Source organism: Semicossyphus pulcher, unplaced genomic scaffold, assembly GCF_022749685.1.
Source record: "Semicossyphus pulcher isolate SPU_LCO1_2020_fin unplaced genomic scaffold, fSemPul1.0.p SCAF_2, whole genome shotgun sequence".
NCBI lineage: Eukaryota > Metazoa > Chordata > Actinopteri > Labriformes > Labridae > Semicossyphus > Semicossyphus pulcher.
Window position 1 is genome coordinate 10,122,870 of NW_027211693.1, and position 25,480 is coordinate 10,148,349.

The 25,480-nt window shown below is 41.0% G+C and overlaps 1 protein-coding gene across 1 annotated transcript; it reads left to right on the forward strand.

Moving 5' to 3' along the window:
- The first annotated feature begins 334 nt into the window (after nucleotides 1-334).
- On the forward strand, nucleotides 335-22,878 carry gpm6aa (glycoprotein M6Aa). Its single transcript, XM_069669789.1, has 7 exons — nucleotides 335-633; nucleotides 14,706-14,898; nucleotides 15,718-15,874; nucleotides 17,917-18,070; nucleotides 19,083-19,159; nucleotides 19,679-19,744; nucleotides 20,832-22,878. Exons 1-7 carry the CDS (start codon nucleotides 597-599, stop codon nucleotides 20,982-20,984), a joined length of 837 nt encoding a protein of 278 aa, XP_069525890.1. The 5' UTR covers nucleotides 335-596; the 3' UTR covers nucleotides 20,985-22,878.
- The last annotated feature ends 2,602 nt before the right edge of the window (nucleotides 22,879-25,480 follow it).

Below are 25,480 nucleotides of genomic sequence, written 5' to 3' on the forward strand. Positions count from 1 at the left end.
GGCGACGGGTGTAACCATTCTGTCTGAGAGCTAGGGGTGTTTAGGGTGGGCTGGGGAAGTTATGGTGACCAACAGTGGTGAACACTCCAGTTTAAACACGACACAGTGAGAAAGTCTAGCTTTGCTGCTCAGTCTCTGTTCCAATGTTCAGTTCAGTGTTTTAATTCTACATTTTTCAAACACCTGCCTCTTGATCTGCTTCCCCGTTACACAAATGAGCCTTCCTGCCTAGCACAGAGACCACCCTCTGCTTCATCCAGGCCCCCTCCTCCTCCTCCCCCCTTCTCCCCCCACCACCACCTCCTCCTCCTCCTCCACCAGGGACCAAGGAGGTTTTCAGCACTTGCCACGGCAGCTCGCAATGGACAGCACCACAAAGACTCAGTGATCCCTCACATCGCCGCGCGGACGCTTGACAGAAATCACAGCTGACAGGCAATCTCAGCGCTCAGTAGGGACATCTAGAGAGAGTGGAAAAGTGAGAAAGAGGGGAAGAAAAGCGGAAGTGCTTTGTGGACTACCCGATAAAATTAATCAGGTATCAAACCTGCAACACAAACAAGCTTTTTTTGCATATCTAAAACAGAAGCAGCACAATGGAAGAAGACATGGACGAGGGGCAGACCCAGAAAGGTAAAGAAACTGTTTCTTTGCATGTTTGGGAAGATTTCCTTAAGTAAATCTGACATGGGAGTTTTGTCAGTGTGTGTGTGCTGCCTCTGCAGAGACAATCCCCCAAATGTTAGCCTTTCCCTTTCTCAATAGGGGAGCAGCTGTTTGTGGTAATTCCTTTGTCCATTGAGTGTCAGCACTCCACTGAAGAGTGCACGTCTATATGTGCTGTTTGGGGTAGTCAGAGGGGTGTGAACCGCCTCAGCGAGGGATGCACTGTCTTTGTTCGCTTGATAAAGCTTTCATGCCTGTCGTGACGGCTGAGGGGGAAACACGGAGAGTGAAGAACCGAACCGAGCTCGTACACTCGTTAATCCGGCAGCTTTCAGGTTTTGGTTCTTTGTGTCCAAACACCCAGACGGTGTTTCTTGCAGCGGTGCTTTGCGACATTCAGTGTGGATTTGATGCAGGAGCAGGGGTTTCTTTTGCTCGTTTAAGAGGGGCAGTGTTTGCTTTGTTCAAGTGCAATTGCTATTTTTACTTCACACACACCCCCACCACCACTTCCACCACCACCTTTTCTCTGCATGAATGATTCAGTGTATGGTTTGGAGGCACAAAAGCAAGAGAGTGCAAGAGAGTATATTTATGTTTACAAGTGGGCTGCAACATTTCGAATAAAGATCTTCCAGCTAAAAAAGCCTGAAATAAGACGTGATTATAGTCGGATAAGATGCTGTTGCAGAACACACCTTTGTCCCACTCCCTGTTAGGTTTACTTCATGTGACAGGCATGGCTTCACATGTTTGTGTTTCTCTCTCCTCCCTGCAAGCCCGCGCTCCTCACAGGCACACACATGAGAAGAAGCAGTTGCCATGGTGCCGGCCAACTGTAGTCATTATCTATTCTCTCTTCACCCACTCCTGCTGATGACATTTCAGAAACACAGGAATAGTTCACAGGGTTTAAAAAGATTGTGGGAGGAAGAGAGACAGACAGCAGTACAGAGGCAGAGTGAGGCTGACAGAAGAAGAGACAGTGAGGGGGAAAGAGGGATGCGAGAAGAAGAGAGAGAGGGGTTCGGGGGAATATACAGAAAGACTAATGCACATCCGGTAGCTAAGGAGCGATTCTACTTTGTTTCGTTGATTAAAAGAGGTTGGCAAAATTGCTGCAAGATCATCAGTGCGGGTGCTGTTCCCATAGCAATTTGTAATGTTTGGCATATGCACAGCCAAGCTCACAGATTTGGATGTAATACTTCTTGGTCGCCATTTCTAGGTGTGTACTCGGGCATTCCTGTTCAGAAGGAAAAATCTGTCAGCCTTGGCCACTAACACGAATGCTCACTCAACTGAAAGATGCAGCCATGCAAACTGTGCATGCATTTCTGTATGTCATGCCCATTTATCTGGGTCAACTAAGGTTTGTATAGATGTATACTGCAACTACACCCGCTACTGCAACACTTCCTTTAAAATATCAAAGGAGATGGTAAAACATGCAGACAGAGGGCTATACATTTATACACAAGAGATGGTCTAACAAGCCATTTCAAAGACTTCTTTTTTTTTGCATATGACGTAATTGTTTTTCCGGGTCACTTCATAAACACCACAAAAAGAAAGGATGGTTTCAAGCTCAAGACTGAAGCAGCAAAAAAGAGGTTCAGGATAAAATGTAAAGATGTTTATAGGAAGAGAAAATGTCCACAAACCCTTATATACGACGTTTGCTGTGTAACACTATGGTTGCAATAAAAATGTCCAACCTGTTACCTCAGGAGCTGGCGTTAAATCTGGTCCAGCCGCCTGACAAATGTATGCAGCAACTCTCAGCAAGCTCTGTGGACGCCAGGGTGACATGGCTTCATGAATCAGTGGCCGCCGATCAACACAGAGATGAGGAAACATTTGATTTGTTTCTGTGGGTGACTCACCTAAAGGATTTGCTTCCAACATTTTCATGATACCTCCCCAGGTATTCTTGGATGTGCCCACAGCATGTTAGCCCTCTAACATTTTAGACATTTGTATTACTAGCGTGGAGACAATGTAAGCCCTCAGAGATCATCGTATGATGACTGTATTTCTGACTTAAAAATGTGTATAAAACATGCAAGTGAAAGTTAAACCAATTTGAAGTTTGACTAAGGTGAGCTTAAATCACAGTCAATGACAAGTTATGCTTTAAAGGTTAATACAGTGGTTATTCTTCATTATTTACACAGTATGTTAATTCTGCTGGTAGAAGTCCCTCAATCAAAACCATTAAATGGAATGGGAAATGGACTGGACTTTAATGGACTTTTTAAGTCTTCCGACCACTCGGAGCTCTTTTGCACTACATGTCACATTCACCCACTGATGGCATGATCTCCAGTCAGATCTACGCCCGTTCATACAGCGATGGCTGTGCCTTCAGGAGCAGTTCAGGGTTCAGTGTCTTGCCCAAGAACACTTTGACATGTGACTGCAGCAGTCAGGGATCGAACCACCCACCTTCCGACTGAGAGACGAAAGATGCAGTTTGATGACGTCCCAAACTAGCGTTGGATCATGGGAAATGTTGTCTTCATTGTTAAATAACTACAAAAAATCTATCTCAGGACAATCAGGCAGAATTCTCGCCATGGACGAAGTAATGTATTCAATTTTTATTCATGAAATGATATGTCAACTTCATTTACAAATATTTTTCATCCTAACAAAACAGCCGCAGCTTACCTTACATAAACATTTTGCAGACTTCCTTCCTCCCCCTCTGATGTATCATCTGGTGTTGACTTTGTTTCCCTCTAAGACAGGCGACCAAGTAAAACACATTGGTGCCTTGGAATCAATTAAGATTTCTCTGGGTTTAAACGTTGTCAGAAAGACATAGGTGTAGTTATTTTAATGCTAAAATGTAAATTATAGAAGAATATAGACACCTAAATTTCTTTTTTTAATGTATTTCCAAATTTGTCTCACAGAATTTTATTTGGTTTTGAAGATTATGCAATCCCCGTGGGTGAAAATAATATCAGTGGGGCTACAACAGGTTCCCATCTATTACCAGGCTACAGTGAGATCATGACACAACATTTCAGCAGATTTATGCTTGATCATGCCTGCCACACTGTAAAATAGATATGTTTGAACAAGGCCGCACGGCTCACTGGTTACCTAACCAAGAAGATCTTTTATCAAACGACTGACGAGAAGACTGTCAGCTCCTTTCCTGGTTATTGAAGAGAACAGATGATAGAAATGACTGCTCTGATGAAGCACGGTGAACATTAAAGCCGCCCTGTCAGCTTTCGTTACACGTCACTTTGATTTACTGCCTATCAGTCTGGGGATATCTGTAATCGTTTGTAATAATCATGGCTCGTTTTAAGGCGAGGTTAAAGCTGCAACCAGAAACCCCCTGCTCTGTGATCAGATATAATAAATAAGAGAAGGTATTAAACTGCTAATAAATAGCATGGAAAGGCCAGGCCAAGCTTATGAATGTCACACTACATTGTTATCCATGTGAGGGTGTTGAATTTTATAGCAACTTTTATCGCCACCTGGAAATTTACTATATATTACAAATTGATCCCTCAGTTATAGGACAATATAATACATTTAATGGTGTTAAAGCAATACACTTCACCCAAATAACCCCGCAAATCCGTACTTCCGACACAAAAGAGGTGTAGGTGTCAACGAGTGCACTGGCAGCACGCTAATGCCCTTCTGTCTTCCTCTTCTGAAGCTGCAAATCTCAGATTATGAGTCAGATGCACCAGGTGGGCGCTGCTCACTTCAGCTGCTAGCCAAATGTAGCAGTGCAGAGCCATCAGCTACAGGAAGCAAACCAGCACCCTGCAGTTTAAAAAGCAGGTTTCAGTAGAGCCAGAGCTGAAATGATTGAAGTTTTGCAGAGGAGTTATGCAACACAAATATGATATTTTTAAAACCAAAGATAAACTGAAAATATGTCTAAGATTGCTCACGCTGGTGTTAATTTCCGCTGAATGGAAAAACTGAGACACACACACCTGTTAGCGTTTCCTGAGCCAAGAATCTACTCCGCAAGGCATCGCCTGTCCTTCTGTCTGATCAGTTTGATCAGGATACTGACTTGGCAAAATGTTGCATGATGAAAATCTAATTGATATTATCTTCATTCTACATAAAATATTTGTCACATGACATGGCGAGAACACAGCAGACACAACACTGTCTAAACAATAAGACTGAAGTAGTTTGGATGCTGCTGTAGTTTGTAACGGGTCACTGAGTCTCATGCACTTTAAATTTAAACCTGCATAATAAATGTCACATTAGCATCGAGGTTACGAAACAATGGTTTCATAAGAGGCTGTTTTGAATAAACGTAGGTGCTGTGGTTAGACCGATGGTTTGTAAGGATCCAAAGTTCTGTATTTATAGGGTATGAAATTATTTTTTATTAAAGATATTATTAATGTTTTTCATTCATGACAATATTCCTTTGTTTCTAAGAAGTAGCATACCCACAGCTTTCTTGACTTTCTAGCCTTAAAGGGCCAGTTCGCTGATTTTCAACCTCAGTCCTATCATGCTATTACGGGGAGCTAACGCCATTATGGTAGGAAAAAAATGCAATTTGGAGGACGCTATCTGCTTCTCCAATGGGCCCTGGAAAACAAGAAGCTTGCTAAACTACACTTCCTCAATCTAGGACGCCTGCCTCCGATGTCATGTCTCATTTAAAATCGTCAGGTTTCAAATGTAGACTGCAGACCTGAAGATTTTTTAGACGATCCACCGGTATATTCTCGTCGTATTTCAGATTCTGTACCGCTCTGAGTCATTGCCTGCAGCAAAAATAGTAGTATTTCACTCCAGTGTCTCTCGCTGGGCGGTTGCTTTCAGAGGGAGGGGCGCAATGCATTCTGGGTGTTGTAGGAATGTAGAATGGGCGAAACCACGAGCGGTTCGTACAACTTTCTCCACAGCTATGGCGCCAATTTCAAATATTATTGCTTCTATCGATTACAGAGAACACCAGCGTTGACTGACAGCGGCTTTTTCCAGGGGCGGACTGCTCCTTTAAAGAAAACTGGTAAAGACTGTATCTGAGAGTTTGTGTCCCACGCTGGCCTGAATACTGTTTTTAAGGCTCCACCACTCTGACATAATAGCTTCAGCTCAGAGTACAGTGTCAGTGCTCAGTGAGCTCTGGTCATGCTACAGTACAGAGCCCCTCTCTCTCCCTCCGTCCCTCTCTCGCTCATTGTTCTGAAACCTGAGCTGCCCCGGCCCTGAAGAAGTCGAGGGAGTTCCACCAATTGTCCTGATGAACTTTGTTGGAACTATTACTGGAGAACTTCAGAGGGTTTTCTTATTTTTCTCACAGGAATGAGCCTCTAGTGTAAAGATGACAGGTGTTCAACACATAATGATGCAAGTGAAGCCAATGAGCTAAACATGTAAGACTTATTTTTCTAGAGAGGCTTCATTAATTTATTGTTTCTTTTAGTCAAACATTGTTTTAAGTTGTCCCTGTTTTATTCTGTGCGTCTTCCTGTCTTATCCCTACATTGTTGTCTATTTTATTGTTGAGTTTTCATATTTTGTAAAGCACTTTTAAATGTTGATTTTGATAAGGGCTATACAAATAAACTTTATTTATATATCATTATATGATATTAGATTTATTTTCCAATTTTTAACACTACAACTAGTATAGCCATACTTCAGTTTAATGACAGCCAAGCCAATAACAGGGGTGTAAGGCTCAGGCTCATTTCAAAAGATTTTAAAACTAGAGTAAAAGAGATTAAAACATTTCGATTAAGTTTAAATATTTAGGTTAATCAGAGTAAAAACTGTACAGACTGTGTTCACGTTCAGTTAAGACAATTGTTCTATTGTTCAGGAGCTTAAATCCCTCCATCCCTTGCTGCCTAACATGTTGGTGATGAAGACATCCGAGCAGATTTCACCAGGCTGCACACTTTAAATGTACACACTGAAAGTAAAAAGAACACCCTGGGCTCTTCTCCTGAGTTTCTGACATTTGCCCCTCAGTTCCTGGAGTGAACTTGGCTCAGACAAAAGACACATCCCTGCTCGGCAGTCACGCAGTCACATTCAGACTCCTCCATCTCTCAGTGAAAAGAAAAGAAAGAGAGGAAATCAGCGGCCGAGCTTTTGGACCTGGCCTGCAACGTCCCGCTTCACCCAGAGGGGGTTATCTGTGTAATGTGTCTCATTCACTATTGTCCCACTGAATTTGTTGACATACAGTAAGTGGGTCATGGCTCTGAAGTACCCGGTCTATTCTCAGATTTTGCGCTGCGGTTGACATGGTAACCATACTGGTTGATTAAACATGCGCGGAGGAGATGGGGGCGTGCGGGAGCTGAAAAAACCTGCTCGCTCCAGGGGAAGGGGGGCTGCGCATTAAATATAGGAAAGCAACGAGACTCGTATACGCCCATTACTCTCAGACTGACACAGACGCACCATCCCCCCACCAAAGTCTCTCTCCCTCTCTCTCTATCTAGGACCAGGCTCCCTGCCACCCCACCCCCACACAAAACTCCTCCGGTAACAAGGAACTAATAACTGCTAGTTGAAGTGAAAAAAGTGTGTGTGAGTGTGATTGGAAGCCTTGTGGTGTAAGTGAAGTCAACACGCGGCAGACATAAATTTAGATTATCATTCTAATTTCTGTCACGCTCTTTATTTAACTTTGCTCGTTTCCTCCTCTAACGCAGCATCTTATTCATTTTCTTTGAGGCTTTAACTGCACAAAAACAAAAACGCTCCTGTGAGACTTCAAAAAGAAAAGAGACTTTGAAATGAGTGATGCAGCAACAAAGAGAGACAATCACTGTTGGCCAGTTTCATGTTGGAATCAGCCCAGTATTGCTTTGATGCGTGATATTCTGCTGACTGTGGAACTTGCATCTGTCTGATATTTGGCCTAAAATAATTCTGTCAAATTGGCAAAGGAAAAAAGATTCCCCTCAGGATGAGACAGCCCAATCTAAAAACCAAGAAACAAATGGGGAGGAAAGTAGAACACATCAGATACTGTATCTCTGTATGCTTTTATGAGGCACGAAACTCCAGAGTGAGAAAAAGGTGAAGAATAATCCAAACTTCACTTTGTGACGCACCAATGTCAGCGAGTCTTTGGACAGCGTTGTAAGACTGAAGCTCAGTTTAGCAGCAACATTTTCCCCCGACAGAAACCAATAACAGTTTCCTTTCATAAACAGGAAGTCAAAGTGTTTGACCAGACAGAGTGTGGATTAGGAGTGGGACAAAATATCCATAAGCCTATATATCGTCGTCCTGACTCATGCATTACAATTATTGATATGCTGGCGCCAAATATCGATATTTGAATTTAGAATATATGTCGCTCTAAACAGATTTCCCTGCATGTTTGACTCACCGCATCACTACTACATGATTCCTCATGTTGACATGAGTGAGGGTGACGTGAACGGAAATTAATTGGCTGAAGAAGTTAATCAGATTTAGATTTGTACATATCAATTATCATATCATATTGTGAGTTACCCTGTGATTCCCACCCCAAGTGTGGATTACCCACCTCCCTAAATCAACAATGAAGGTAATTTTGCTCATTTTAGCAACTCAACTGTTGCCTAACAAATACGCAATTAAAGGGTTGATTAAGGTTTCAACAAAAATAGTGACAGTCCATAAAGTTTTGTGTCAATGTAGCCTAAGTTTAGAGTTAAGGGGGGCATTTACTGACAGTTGCATACATGTCAATGTATCAACATTTCTAAGACAGCTATGAGTTACTGTGCCTGCAAATGCCTCAAAAGACATAAGAAAGACGTCTCCACGAAAAAAAACATAATATCCAAAGTGTAATCGTGCACTAACACTTTTGGTTCTTGAAACTTTTAAATATGCTGGATTCGCTGAATACACGCGTCTCTCCTCTGACGAGATCCTGTAAACAGATCCAGTTAGCCAGGCACTAAGATCATTGACGGCTTCAATCACTAAACAATAAACCAGATCTGCTATGAGCTGGTAAAAAACAGCTTAAAGGAGCAGTTCACCCCTGGAAAAAGCCACTGTCAGTCAAAGCTGGTGTTCTCTGTAATCGATAGAATCCATTATATTTGAAATTGGTGCCATAGCTGTGGAGAAAGAAAGTTTTACAAACCGCTCGTGGTTTCGCCCATTCTACATTCCTACAACACCCAGCATGCATTGCGGCCCCACACTGGAGTGAAATACTACCGTCAGAGCGGTACAGAATCCGAAATACGACCAGAATACACCAGTCGTCTAAAAAATCTTCAGGTCTGCATTCTACATTTCAAACCTGAATTTGAACGAGACATGACATTGGAAGCGGGCGTCCTAGATTGAGGAAGTTCAGTTTAGCATTGGAGAAGCGGATAGCGTCCTCCAAAGGCACAGAGCGAAATTGCATCTTTTTCTTACCATAATGGCATCAGCTCCCCATAATAGCATGATAGGACTGAGGTTGAAAATCGGCGAACTGGCCCTTTAAATACAAATCTACGCATATGAAAACCTCACTGAGAGAAACAATGTCAAAAAAAAGTTTCATAATTATAAATATGAACAAACAATATCTGACGCTTCAGTGCCTTGAAAAGCAAATGCTTCCTTAATTAACCTCCACTTCCTCCCGGATGTGCGAGTCATGTTTTCTTTATGTGACGTCTTCTAGCTCTCAGCATTATTTAAGGATAACCTCATCCCTCATGTGAGCGCTGACTGGACCAGTGAGAGTCTGAGTGTGTTTGTGTCCCTTTTGCCTGTCGGATATGACACTGACAGATGGAGGAGAAGTAGGAGGTGGGAGGGGCCTTGGGAGGGGGTCATCCTTTCCCTTTGTATTAGTGAGACGCCTTCTGTTGATTGGACTGCAGTGTTTGGGGTCATGAAGGCTGCACTTTTTTTTTTCCACACAGAGGCTTTTTTGTGTGGAGGATGAGATATGTAACACCCCAACATCTCCTGAAATACTGTCTCTTTGTTTGAATTCATTACACTAATCCTTGTTTTGCCACATTCTCACTTTTGGCAGCAGAGATGTATTCGAGTAACGCTCAGTGGGGAGAATATCCACAGTTGTTTCATCCATCTAAGAGACACAAAGGGAACTAAAAGCATTAAAATCAGAGTGTTACTTCAAAATAATGACATATAATAAACCTTATATGCCTTCAATGCTTTAGGGACAGCCTCCAGGGTGTAATCATCTTTAAAAAAAGGGACATTTTTGTGAGCATTTTGCTAGTCTGCCTACAAAAACAAAGCCTAGAAGAGCTCCTTATTGCCTCCTGTTCGAAAACAAAGAACAGAGCATTCATAAAGGTAATCTCCATTGCTTTTCCTGGTGCATTTAAATCAGCTTAACCAGAGTCAATTAAGTCAAATACCCGACTTGACTCCCTGGCAGTCTGTAGTTCAAAAGACAAGCAGTGTTACACCTGTGAGCAAGATCAATTCAAACACTTACCACTCCTCATCAAGCGGGGGATCTTTTATTTTCATTGCAGGTAATGTTGGGCTAAGCAGAAAGCATGAATAATGAATGCGGGAGGCTCGTGCTCTGCTGCGCTGTGCCGCTTCTAAATTATGGATCAAGCATCCAGTAGCTCTCTGAGTCAGTTTCGCACCACCGCTTGCCATTTTTCACCAGCTCAATCTCATCTGTGAAGATCAATGAGGAGTTATAGAGAGGAAATGAGGGGATGTGCTGGTATGAGGCGAGGGTGGGTTTAATGCAGTGAGGACAGAGAGGAATCAGAACTGATCAAAAAGATCTTTGAGGGGGAAAAAAACGCCAGCATGCAAAAACAGACAAAAACATCCACTCTTGTCTCATTCATCAGATCTTTTTCTTTTACATCATAATTTAAAACTACTTATTCAGTATTCATGTGAGCTGATTTGAAAACGGTCAGTTCATTCTGCCCTTTCCTAACGCACCTCTCTGTAGTGGATCCGAGTAGTTTCCCCTTCCACAAAATTAAAAGCGCACGATCAATAAAACATCACTCTTGTTACAACCAGTCACTAATGCCCCCCATCTTTCCCTGTAACTTCATCTTCAACTGTTTCCATGGTAACAACACTTCCTTTCAGTCAAGTCACGTACATGACGTTATTTTGTTGTCGCTCGCTGTAAGTATTTTAATGCAAACCATCAGACAGGTCTGTTATTCGGGTCGGTAATAAGCAGCTGTGACACATGGCTATTGATTTGTTTGGTGCTGTTGTACATGAGGGAGAGAGTAAATGTATTTAAAATGACGAACGGAGAGATGCTGGTTTAATGTGTGTGCAGACATGGAAATAATACAATAGTGATAACATTTGATTAAGGCCAGAAGATAAATCATTTATTTAACTGCTCGTCTCCATTCATGTAAAGCACAGGCTCCAAGCATCCACCAAATTTATCCAGCATGTCTCACAGGTGTGGAAAAAAACGTCAGGGATGTGATCTTAAAAGGAAAACCGTTTGCTCACAATGCAAGGTTGTAATAACTAGGGTTGGGAATCGCAGGGTAACTCACGATACGATGCGATACATGGCCCACGATAACAATAATATCTCGATACAGCGACAAGACAATCACATAATGATACATCCTGATATCTGATTAAGTGAAGAATAGAAAATGCCCCCCAAAAAGGTAAAGTGCAGGATTATGTACCGTTAATTCAGTGTATAAGACGCACTTTTAATACATTTTTTTATTTAAAAAGTGGGCTGCGTCCTGTATACCGATGCGACCGATATTCCAGTATAAAATGCAGAGAGGTATTTTACCCAGATGATGGTGCTACCCGGTTGTTAAGTGGTGACACATCTACACATTGTTTCCAGGCTCAAGCCGCTATAACGTCTCCTATTTACAATATGCTGCAGTGCTGTTTTGCGTTTTCCTCGCTGTTTTAAGCGATTGTTTGATTGTTGCTAACGCTTCGTCACAGACATGCACCGCCATGATCGCTATTTCAGCCGCTAACCTCAAAACAATCAACGTTACCGCTGAGAGCTAGCGCTAGCTACAGCACCGGTAGCTATCAGGATTACAAACTCGACAGGGCGAAAACAGATGGTAGGCTGTATTTGGTGTGTGTTTGAATGTGTTTTAAATGAAAATAAATTGAAATAGTGTTGAAATAACTTGTATACATGTTTATATTCATAAATAGCTATAGAAAACCTTTTCCCCTCTGGGATACACCCAAAAACAGTGCAGTGTACAGTCTTATGTTCCAGTGCGCTTATATTGCGGATTTTACGCTAGGAGTCATGAAGTACTGCCGCGAAGAGTCAAATTTGCAGGGAAATCTGTTTAGAGTGCATTATATTTGGAGATTAAACTGATATTTGGCGCCAGCATATGGATAATAGTACTGCATGAGTCAGGACGACAATATATTGCCGTATCGATATTTTGTCCCACCCCTGGTAATAAGTGCTCCCACTCCAGGTGCAAATCTAAGTTCAACAATCAAGAAGCTTGTTTCAACATTAACAACAAAAAATATTACAAAAAATAGTGATGTATTTTTCGATCAGGAGCTTCATAAAAACTCGTATTAAGGCTAAAAGAAAGAAACAAAATCTACAGGATTTATTCCTCTGAATAGTCGCCCGTCTGTTTTGCTGAGTATTTTATATGACCAGGCAGTTTGATCTTTCACTCTAGCTTAAATCGGCCCACTGACCCTGAGCATGGAGGGTAACTGTGACTGCTCTCTCTCATCCTGTCAGGGAACACCATCAGCAGCATCAATAAATCCTGTCACTGCCAGCTTCCTGAAACGATAAGGTAACTGGAGATAATGAGTGTGAGGGAAGAGGTGGTGACACAATCACCTTCTGCCTACTGACTGAAATAAAACGGCTATTAGTATTGTATCGTGTATTTCTGGCAACTGGTGGGTAATGGAACATGCTTCATGCTTAAATTGGATTTGTTGTACAGCTGTTCTTAATATTGACAACATTTTTAGTGTAATATACAGTATGGATATTATGAGTTTATGAGCTGCCCAAATGTAATCTAGGAAACAACTCACAATAATGCAGAAATTGAGGGACATGGGGACATCAAATTAAAATGCAATCGATTGTATTATATATATATTTTCACTTTTGACTTATATCCACAAAACCACACTATCTATTGGACTTAAACTGTAGAATTTAAGTTGTGTCACCATTCGCCCAAAAAGCGGCATTGTTCGGCAGATGGGACATGAGAAGTCCTGGCCATTTAAACGGACCGCAGGTTGAAAGCCTCGCATGAATTAATGTGCGAATTGGTGTGAAACCACCCAGCGGTGGGTGTCAGATGGCACCGTCAATACCTGATAGTCTTTAAGCTATCAAAGGTGAGGTGTTTCCTGAACCTGATGTCCCTTCCCAGGCGATGTCCCATTCCCCCTAGGCTGGGAAAGTGGGTGTGTTGGAGAAATACCTAGGCAGTGATGATGCAGGCAGCAACGCTACCCTGTTTATTTAAATGAAAACCAACCGATGTAGATGTCTCGCGTGTTTTCTAGGCTCAGTTGTGCAGAGGTTAAAGGCAGGAAACAGGTTTTTAATTATATTCCTTAAAGCTACAGCTGCCCGAGGTGTAAAAAAAAAACAGAAATCTGTGCAAGCAAAAGCGTACATTGTCAGCATTCCTGGACAAAAGAGGTTAGAAATAAAATATCCAGGAAGAATAGACATTCTTCCATGTAACACTGGATTACATCAGCACGGATGCCGATAATCTAGGCTAGTCTGGCTGAGGGACGGGGCTGCACCAAGCGTCTGAGCATCTGCACAGCCCAGCAGGCGGACCAGCTACTTGGTATTCCGCTCAGGTTTAGATCAGAGTCAGAAGCAGGGAGTTGAGGATTTGAGGAGGAGGAGGAGGGATATTTGCTCTGGCTCCTGCTTTGTAACGCAGGTGGAAACTGTAAGATAACCATAAAAGAGATTGTGCTAAAAACATCCTTGATGAACGATTGGGAAATCTTTTATCGCTCCTGCAACTGACAATGAAAACCGAGTGTTCGGTCGCAGAGTTTCTTTTCCGAATGACGACAGCAGTGTGAATGCAGATTAAATAAATAATGGGCCATGATAGCTGTGGAACTGATCAAGAGGACTTTTCCATCTGTGAACATGGAATTACATTTGTGCATTTCAAATGTGTGTACTGACTTGGACTGGAGATGGCATGTTTGATAAGCAGCATACAGCTTTAAATCAATCGTTAGAAGGTGTTTAAGAACAGGCTGGGCTCGGTGACAGGTGTGTCTGTGTGGTGTATTTATTGCAATCACTGCAAACCCTATACAGTCTGGTTTTGTTCCGCGTTTACAAAGGAAATAATTTCCTCTTCCGTTGTTACTCTGAGAAATGACTGACTCAGGACCTGAAAACACACACTAGTATACAAGCACGACAGGGAGACTCATAAATCCAAGCGATTCATACAGACACTCTCCTGTGCGCAAGTATTTACAGACTCAGCTGCTCTGAGAGCAATCTGTGCGACAGGAGATTGAAGTTGGAGCCGCGCAGTGATTAGTCACCTTAAGGGCCCCCGGGGACAGGAAGCCAGACATGGAAGAATGGGGTTAGGGGTCAGGATTAGTATGTAAAGCTCAGGCGAAGTTTCTAGTGCTGAATTAAACGTCAGCGTCCTCTGTGCTGCTCAACAACTGACACAATGAATCTGCTGCATAAACCAAGAACACGAGGAAATGTGAGGCCAGATCTCTGTATCGATAAAGTGGAAGCGGCCATTAAATAAGTTGCTCCATTTTGTGGCTGTTAATGCTCCAGACACTCGGGGCATAAAGTAATCACTTGCCCATATATCAGAGAGAAATACTATAGCCTAGCCATGCATGCCTGCAGCTAAGCTTTGTTTTGTTTTCAAAAGGTAAAAGTCAGTTCAGTCCAAAATATGCAAATGTGTTTGCTCATTCGCAAATGCTTGTTGGATTATTTAAAAATTCAGTAATATAATAACTCCTAAAGTTTAACTGTCCTTCTCTGTCTCTTGTTGCCTCTTTAGGATGCCTGGAATGCTGCATCAAATGCCTGGGTGGGATCCCGTACCCATCTCTCATAGCAACCATCTTACTGTATGCTGGTGTGGCTCTGTTCTGCGGCTGCGGACACGAGGCCCTGTCTGGCACCGTCACCATCCTCCAGAACTACTTCGAGGTGGTGCGGAGCCCTGTGGATGCCCTGGACGTCTTCACCATGTGAGTAGAAACGGATGGTACTGGATTTAAGTATCACTTAGACCATTTTAATGAACTTAAAGTCATAATCTCGAAGATTTTCATTTAAATAAATGTCTGTTAAGTCACTATCTATCGCCGAATTAGGTAGCACAATGGTGACTGAGCCTATGGCCCACTGATGAAAGCATTTGCAGTATTACAGACTGAGTGTCTGTGGCGACTTTCACAGAAAAAAATCACAAGCTGCGCCCAATTAGTGACGCGTTTTCCATCAGCCAGCAGTGATTGGTCTGCCAGAGAGGGTAGGCGGAGCTAAGCGGCTGCTTTCCAGTCTCTAAACAGTAAACAGTAATCTACTATGGCTGAACAAACAAAGAAAAGATGGATGACTACAGATACAACTTCAAAAATAAGTGAAAATCCAAAGAAAAAGAAACAAATTTGACGCTCAGATGAAGGCAAACAGTCTAAAAAGGAAAGCGACCGTCAGCGAGGAAAATCAAAAGTTACAACCAGAGCCAACCGTGGACGTCACACATGCAACACTGTCTGGATATCTGGAAATAGTGCTCACGCAATTACCGTCACCATAGGTGCTGCCAAAGAGAACAAAACTGAGATCTTCCAGATTACAACTTTGGAAATTTGTATGCCAGTAAGGTATGCAATTGCTCCTGTGATTGATGTGTTTGGGATATAATCTAAAAAGAAGGAATTACATAACTTTACTGGCAATTATCAAATCTCAGCGTCCTGTAGGAATTTCCCATCAAGGCTCATTACATTTTGAGAACAGAGCGTAACACTGTGTGAATGTTTTCTTTATTCTCTCTCCAGGATTGACGTCATCAAGTACGTGATCTACGGCATTGCTTCTGCTTTCTTCGTCTACGGCATCCTGCTGATGGTGGAGGGCTTCTTCACCAGCGGGGCCATTAAGGATCTGTATGGAGACTTCAAGATCACCACCTGCGGACGCTGCGTCAGCGCTTGGGTACGACCAACATTTCTGTACATACTAGCTTTCATATTAACTTTGCAATCAAGACTAGACTATCTTAAAATCTACCACTAAATAAGCTCATCTTGCTGCTGTACTTTTTCTGAATCACTTGGTATTTAAACAGTCTAAATGTCAGGTAATTTCCCCGGGAGTTACCCTCGAAGGTTGAGTAGGTGAGGGTTTGTGTGACACTTTTTACTGAATCACTACTTGTGCGCTCCTCTCCTTTTGTACTGGTTTTCTAACAAATATTACAACAAAATACAGCAAGTTTAGGCTAAACTTTTGTTGGGTTATGTCAAATGATCATCAAATATTAGGGATTATAACTTAAGCTAATTTTATGTAGTCAACTTTCTTTGCAGGGAGCATGACAGATCACGCAGTAAAACATGTTTTTACGCTTCTGGAGGGTAAATGAGTTTTTGTAAGTCGCTTGCATTTGTCTGAATCATCTCGAAATGTAATTCATAAAACCTCATTGTGTCTTTACTGAGGTGCTCCAAAATACATCGAAAGCATCGATCAAATAAATTTCATTACACTCCCATAAAAACAATAAAAATTGGTGCAGCAGTCTGATACGGAGCACATCAGAGCGCCTGTAGCAATCCTAACAAGATTATCTCTGGGATATAATTGCTTAGCAAATTTGAAGCTCCGCAGGGAGGCAAAGGAAATGAGCTATGCCGTGGTACATGTGGTCATAGGGGTCATTCAATTTGTGCGTGTCTAATCTTGTGCCCATGGAAATGTGTAAACCAAAATGAGACTGGCTGGCAGGAGTGGGCAAACAGCGGCTTTGGGACCTCTTGGAGCCTAAAAAAGGTCACAGGTTCACACCAGCCGATTTGTAAGCCTCAAGGCTGACGTGTCCTTTTAAAAGGCCCTGGAACAAACCACAAACACACTGTACATAACCAGTAGTGCATCAGGACACAGCAAGCAGCAGTCTAATGTGTAATAATTTAAGTTCTTACTTAGATTACAGTTGTGGAGGAAATATGTTCTTTCAGGTCCAATTCTGTGGCTGGATCAGCACCGGGGGGGGGGCAGAAATTCACAACAAAGCTATTAAATTCGGTGAACAGGGTGAGTTTACGGCAAGGAGGCTGAACAAAAGGTGTCAGATGTGCTAAGCTAGGTCGCTGAGAAAGCAAAAACTGATCAATGAATCTAAGGGGAACACACTCTTATACACACTAGGCTAATTTTATGTTAAGAGAAAAAATAAGAGAAGTCAACGCAATACGCACCAAACGTTCTTAACCATCCCAATCTGCTCTAACCCAGGAGGGCTGAATGATGAATCCCACTTGATCTCAAATTGGAGGTGCATGGTTGATTTTTTGTAATTAGCACAGGTAACACCCCTTGAACACTATATAAGGACAGGTGCATGTTGTGCCGTGTGCAAATCAGGCACAAGAAGAAGAAATGCCACAGAAAAAAGGTTATAAGAAGAAGAAGAACTACAGCAGTAGCGAAATCGAAGTACTTTGAAATCAAGTTAAAGTAAACGTGTGATCTTGCAGAGCGTGAATAGTGGCGTTACAGGTACATCAAAAATGCAGCAATGGCAAAAGATCTGTGATGCTGTGAATGTCATGTCAGCCGAGGGACGCATGTTTACTGAAATTTAATAAAGAAGTTTTATATGAAGATGGAAGCAAAAAAGCGTAGCTCAAACCAAGCCCAAAAATTAAATTTAAGGTTTTTTTTTGTTCTTATCTTGGTAAGAGTGCTCTCCACCGATTGTAAAATGTTCTCTGACCTAAGAGAAGAGCAGAAATAAGAAAACATTGGTGAATCCTGCAAATCAATGAGTACGAACAAAATAAGAAAAAAATCGTAGATAAGATCAAAAATGTTGAGGAAATTTGTGCCTTTTCGCTTTTTGCATGAGGCCCACTGATCTGTGCTTATAAATGACTGTCCGGAGAGACATTTCTTAGTATGTACAGCACATATAGTACAATAGTTCCTCAACACTAAACCTGGATGTGACCTGTGCCTCTCTGTCGCCCTTTCAGTTCATCATGCTGACATACATCTTCATGCTGGCTTGGCTCGGAGTGACTGCTTTTACCTCCCTCCCAGTCTTCATCTATTTCAACATCTGGAACATCTGCCAAAACGCTACCGTGCTGGAGGGGGCCACGCTCTGCCTGGACCCGCGCCAGTATGGTGAGGATGGATATTCTTTTCTTCACCCCCTAGTGTTCAAACTCTTACATCTCTGTGGCCTCAACACTGCTGAACACCTCTCATAACCTTTTTAAGATAAAAGTGGCTCTTTAAATAGTTCGAAGTAGATATAACAAGTATGGCCTCTGGTTTATTTCTGTAAAATGGTCTCTTGTCTTAATACATGATGTATAATGGAACTATCAAGTCTAAGCAGAGCTGATTTTGCTTCACATTACAGATTATTAAAACCCTTCTGTCCAGGGTTTTAAAAATTGATGATCAACTTTACTCAATTTGTTTGCATTATCCTTTTTGTTTTGTATATAATGTGTTCAACAAGCCGCTTTACATATGAAATAATGTAAATGACCCGATTTCCCATCATCGTAATGTTAATAAAACAATAATAACAATGAGGATATACAACATATTAGAGCCATTGTTTCTCATCAAATGACTTGGCTTTAATGATCCAGAATAATGTTGTGTTGAGCTGGATGAAGCTCCATCATGTCAGTAGCTTTCATGGCCGTCTCATTATTTTTAATTAGTGCCACCTCTTTCAGTCCATTAGCCACCGGCAGCTATAATACTCACAGCCTATGTGTCAACCACCATCTCATAAAGGCCTGTACTTTGCATGTGTGTGACAATGTGTACATTGCATCGGCATCACTATGTTATGTTTCTTTATTTGAGCAGGGACAATGACCAAAAAACATTAACCTTGTACAAAAATATTGTACCGGGTTTTAGCAAATTGCTATTTTCCGCCTGTAGTTCCTGCAGGTAAGTAAAACAAGGAAATCATAAGAAGACATTAAAAGAGTAAAAAATAAATTCCCCGCCCTCTAAACACACACGAGATTACACACAAAAAACACATTTAAAAGAGCTTCCTGTGCTGTTAATGTGCTTTTCAAACACATTGTTTCCGTCCGTTCTTTTTGTATATTTTGTAACGCACTACTTTTCATACATGATTTACAAATTTAGTGTTTTATTTCAGGTATTGTGCCAATTAATGAGGCGAAGACGGTGTGTGCTGGATCAGAGAAATTCTACAAGATGTGTGAATCCAATGAGGTAAAGTGAAAGTCTTACAACGCTGTCGGATGACAGATTCACAAGTGTGCCAGATAAATGATAGTTAATTTATTCATGCTGGAGATTAATTTAAGGAAAATAATATGATGCATGATTAGGAGCAGTATTTCAGTTTGAATTCCAGCAGCAGCTGCCAATACACCTACAGCTATACCACAAAACAACTACCTAGAGCAAGGCACTTTACTCAGCTGCTCTGAAGCTGATAGTAAAAGACAGAAGATACACCTGGTAGTTGTAAATGATCCAATTCTGGAGCATGAACATAAATACTGTCAGTAAAACATAAAGTTACTGGTTTGAATAAAGTGAATAATCAACATCATGTAAACAGAATCTATATTGAATGCAAAGCCATCATTAATGCTTCATAGACAAAATATAAGCAGACCAATATAACCAACGTGTTAACAAATATTGAGATGAATCATTTTGATTTGCAGAGAAGTCCCCTCAGCCCTGAGGAGTAATATTTGCTGTGATTTGTTTGTGCTACAGCTGGACATGACGTTCCACCTGTTCATCTGTGCCCTCGCCGGAGCAGGAGCTGCTGTTATTGCTATGGTGAGACAACAATAAAAACCTGCCTTCATATCCTTCAGAAAGGATTACATTTGTATTCCTGCAGGCGTAGGAGTCAACTGTGTTTGAAAATAAAGGTGCACGAGGTGAATAATGTAGCTGTGCTTTGTTGAGGCTGGTTCACAGCCGGCCCGTGTTGTGTTCGCCTGTGAGAGAATAGCTGTAGTTGAGGAGAGAAGGCATTTTGGCGCAGTGAAAAAGACAGGGTTTGTCTCCCTCCCTCTTTCGGAGGCGCCCGGCATGTCATGTCGTTGTCATGGAAACAGGGAGAAGAAAGGCTTGTTGCAAACATCACTCAGTAATTTGTGAGAAGCCATTTTCTGAGAAACAGAAAGTGTTTGCTGTTCAGGGATGATGCTGCAAATTGCAGAAAGACATACTCATGTATTTTCACACGCTGACGGCAGAAAGGATTCGTCACTTTCAATTCACACTGATGCACCCTGATAGTGAACTGACTTCTAATACACAATCAAATATATTTTAAAATGCTCATCGTATTTAATAACTTACCCAAAGCAATAACGTTAAAGAGTACAAACGAATAATGTTAGTATTTTGTGATTCTGCATGTCAGACACACAGAGCAGTGCGGCTATGAAAACTGTTTTTCCTTTTATAAAAGAGAAGCTGTGTTACAACTTCACTCATTAAAGCACAATACAGCCATTATAACCTTGGCTGCCATGGTAACACAAGTCTAGACTGCAGCTAGAATTATGCTGCCACCTGCTGGACTATTGCAAACATGCTCTTTAATATAAAGCCAACCCAAACAAGGATTACAAGACTATTTATTGCTTTTTAAATTGGCATGTTAGGAGTTCAAGTTATTAAAGTGCATCCATAAAAGAAAATGAAACCAAGAAATGAATAATAATGTTTTTAAGAGGAATTAATTATTTAGTGTATTGCTCGTGACTGTCAGTAAAATAATTCTGGGTTTTCTCTGAAAGCTCCGTCTTCACAATAAATGTAATTAAACAAATATGAACACCAATCACAAAAGGCAGATCTTATGTGATCTTTTAAGTTAACATCACACTTCATAATGTTCCACCTCCCACAGATCCACTACTTGATGGTGCTTTCTGCTAACTGGGCCTACGTGAAGGACGCCTGCCGAATGCAGAAGTACGAGGACATCAAGTCGAAGGAGGAGCAGGAGCTTCACGACATCCACTCCACTCGCTCCAAGGAGCGTCTCAACGCCTACACATAAAGCCCAGCGTGAGGCCTGGCCCTGCCACTCCGGCCTCTCTCCCTCTCTCTCTCTTCTGTCTTTCTATCTGTCTCTCTCTACCATCCCCTCCCGAGGGGGGGCGGATGGCGCCTAGGGCCCTCGCCACTGCTGATGTCACTGGTGCGTCATATGACAATGTGGTCTGGGGAGGGGAACGTCACACAAACCTCCTCAGTCACAAACAGCATTTCAGATGAAAAAAAAGCCCCTTTACCTCTCTCATGGATGGTGTTATGATTATCATTATGGCAGTTATATTATTCTTGATACAAGTTGTTTAGTGCTGATAGTAGTTTTAGTGTAGTTTGTAGAATCAGAAGTAGCAGTAGTATTTCAGCTTTTTTTTTTTTTTTACTTTAAATCATTTGCGTATGATTGATTTTATTTTTCTTAAATTTCTATTTGATGCTAAGTGTCATTTTGCTCTCATGCATAATTTATTTTTTGCTGATTTCTGAGGGGGTCAACAGGGGCTTAAAAAGGGTTTTCAAGCACATTTCTCATGTCGTGTGTCTGGAGATTTCATGTTCAAGAACTATGTACTGTACGTAAACGGGTGGTTAGTTTTGAAAATATTTTAAATCTCACAATGCAACCATGAAGTATCGTAAGCCTTTGTCATACCAGTTTTCCCAGGGATTAAAACCACTTTCAGATGAAAGTAATCAATCTGTTTTTCTATTTGAACTTATACAATAGCAACATAATGATAAATACCAAATCATTAGAGTAAAACAAATATTTGCTAGATGTGCCAAGCCTGTTAAACAGGAAACAATGACTTTGATAGATGTCAAAAGACGCGATTAGTCGATTGAAGATAAATTATGGGTTATTTTATGATAATATTGCCAATAAAATGTATTTTAGGACTGTGAATGATTCCATCCTCTTTGAATCACAAGCTGCAAAAGCACATGCAAACATACTTTCATAATCCCTTTTTTAATTTCTTAACTTTTTAAATACTAAACTCCTGTTTTTTGCAGATCTCTGCACTGTAAATACTGATATATCAAAGCGTACCTATATGTTAAGCACTGACGTTTCATTAAGAAGAGATCACTGTGGGTCAGTCCACTCCGCATCGGTCAGTCTCAACCCAAAAGAAACTTTGACAGTAAAAAAAGTTGTTGGTGTAATGGCACTCCTTGGTGGAATTATCAGATGTGAGAAAAGTGTGTGTCACAGTGATTTTGTTCATGACAGTAACTGTATTGCTTACACATCCCGACGCCACGCGACGACAAAGGTGGCCCGTCAGTTCATTGCCTGGCAAAATTCTTTTTTGTCAGTATTCCTTAAAGCTAGTTTCATGCACTTATTTGACCATTTCTGTGCTCTCTCTAGATGTAAGCGCATTGGTGTTCAACTCAAAGTTGGATGACTGTACTGTTAGTAAAGACTGTGAATTTAGATGTTTTTCGTGGCATGGACATGCATTAATATAGTCTTATTGACTGAAAAGTTACTTTATTTCACCTCTTTATTTTTACACTTCTGACTGTCTTGCTGGATCAACCCTTTGTTTATATGTGCAGTACTAAACCTCCCACGCTTACCGCGTTATGCTACTGATAATAGAGACTGTAGTCTTTGAGTTGTGTCTATTTAGTTTGTGATGAGCTCTCAACCATGTCTTAAAACTAATACTTGTACCGACATTGCTTACTCTGTAATGACCAGAAAAAAATGCTTTCAGCTTTCTCCTCGTATTAGTCTTTTGTACTTTCACTACGAATGCTTAGTAGCAGGCTTTAAATTGAATCTGTTTTGTACATCCATGTGCCAACAGCTTGAAGTGGCTTATTTGACCTGTATGATCAAATTTGCTTGCATTAATAAAATTCACTTGTGTACTTGTTAATAAATACTTCATGTCTCTTGTGTCCTTTTTGTTCTTCGGTTTAGGTTAAATTTTTAAGGGGTCATGGTATTAGTATACAATTTATTATTGCAACTGTATGAGCCAAAATCAACTGTGATGAGATTGGTGAGATATTTACAGATAGACTTAGATTGTTGAGAAAAGGATTACTATTTTCAAAGAAGAAAGGGAACTGATGTTTAACCCCAAAGGAAATGCACTCAGTACCAACCTCTTATCACTAGATGTCTCCCTTTCCTCTAAAGGTGACTGCACACAGCCCAGACAATGCACTCACCTCAACTTTCTAAAGTTGGCAGTTGCTGGTTGCAGTCTTTAGAATATTCCAAAAACAAGCTGCCAGCTGCACACTGCGCAGACATCAGCTGACAGGACAGACTTTCCACGACACCACCAGACCCGACTGGACATGTCAAACTCGAACAACTCCATCAGACAAACACGGACAAACACAGACTGTTGGTGCACACTGACACACACTAACAGTTGGTGTTGGTTGGAGTTGGTCGGTGTTTGTCTGGGCAGTGTGCAGCCACCGTAAGAGTTGCAAGCTAGTAAGCTAGTTTATATATTTCACAGAGTTAAAACTTAAACCCCCAATGATCCCAGATCATATTTTTTACAGTGAAATGAGTTTAACATCATATTGCTACCAAAACGTATAAAAATATAGGTAAAACATTATTATTAATCTACCATTACAAGCTTGTGCTGTCCCAACCTCTGTGAAGGAAGGAGCCAGAAAGATCCAATTCAACCATGAAAGAACAGAAAAGCCAAAGTAGCCCAAACAACACTCAACACAATCAACCCAGCACTTTCTGTGTGTGAGTGTGGGATCATGGGAGTTGTTGTCTTCATTGTAAAGCAACTACAATTGGTAATAAAAATCTATCTGATGTGATTCAGGAGGAAATCATGTTCAATAATGAGGTAATTTATTAAAGTTTAATTCGAGTTACGTTTATTCACAGTTGTTCGTGTCGATTCAGTTTATGTCATTCTGCTGAAATGAAATAGTGGCAAGTTACGCTAGCTTATGCATATACTTCACAAGGTTTCTCACTTTTTGACCAAACGGCAACCTCCATGGCTGAGAAATAAAGCCAACATGGAGGTGCCAAAAACTGTAGTTCCTCAAGTGTCCACTCGAGGCTGCCCCCAAAAGTGAGTCAGCCCCCATAGAGCCCCATGTTAAAATGTCCAGCAGAAATAAACACTTAAATGTTTACAGCCTGGTACCAAAAACAGTTTTGGTCCCTATAACTCATTTTTACTTTCTGTACACTGTACACGGAGAATTTTTATACAACTCACTTGTTTAAATTATATTAAGGCTTAAAGTTATGCATAAGTAAGGGCGTGGCCTCTCTGAGTGACAGGTGGATATTACTGGCTGTCTGTCAGAAATCAGACTAATTCAGCTTACTGATATTTTGTTTTTGTGGTGTTGGAGCTTTTTGGAGATTTTTTCATGTAAATATCAGACATATAATCTGAATGGCACTATATGGTCAGCAGAGAAGTCTGAGCTTTTTCAGTGAGTGAAATTCACTTTCCCATCCTCCTCCACCTTTGTGTCCTCATCACCTTTCTTCCACGGCGGCCATTTTCCCTTTGAGGGAAGCTCTATGCTGTTATACTGTTGCTGTAAAAATGTTGGGATTTTGATCAAATAGTCATTTCACAGCTTCCTGATCGATTAGCAACTATTGTTTAATGTATAGAGGTAATGTAAAGAGAACATGTGGCAGAACATTGTGTAATATTTTAAACTAAAGCAACATGTTTAACAACATGTTTGGCACCTCATCAACAGCCCACATTAACGTTCATCTCCTTCCTAGCTAACATTACTGATAGGGTTACACGATATGGGAGGATGGACATACATTCTTAGCTATTGGTAATGTTAGCTAGCTAAGGGAAGTGTTAGCGAGGACATACTTTAAAGCTAACATTAGCTGTGTGTGACTTAGCTGTATCTAATTATTAAATGTGTTGTTTCACTTTGAAAAATGTTCAGACGTCCCTACATATTTTTTACTATCCAACATCTTTTAAGTTGCCAACAAATCAAGAAGCAGTAAAATGGAAATAATTTGCATATCCCTTAGGTTTAACCTGCATCTTCAGCATTAGTTACCATGGTGATCTACCCCGGTAAGAAGTAAACAGAAATAAACCAGGATGCAGGAAATAAAGGTTTTGACATGAATTTCCTGAGGGACAACCCCCAGACCCCCAACTTAGAAACACACAATTTTCCTACTAATATTCAAGTATTTATTATCATTATCGTATATTATGAGATGCCCCCCAAATTTTTGTAAAAATGATTAATAAGCATTATTGTAAAATGATTTCATTATACTTCATTTGATTTGACTTAACTGATTTGATTTGGCTGTAGTTATTTCATACTTTTACCTCCACTAATGGTTTTAAACCATTTTAGATTCTAGATTTTGTCTGTACATACCAGGAACAGGTGTCATGACTTTGGTAGTGTCAGCCAAGACTAAAGAAAGACAATGTAGATAGAGTTACCGTCCCAACTAAATATACATTATTAAAATTGTGTCAC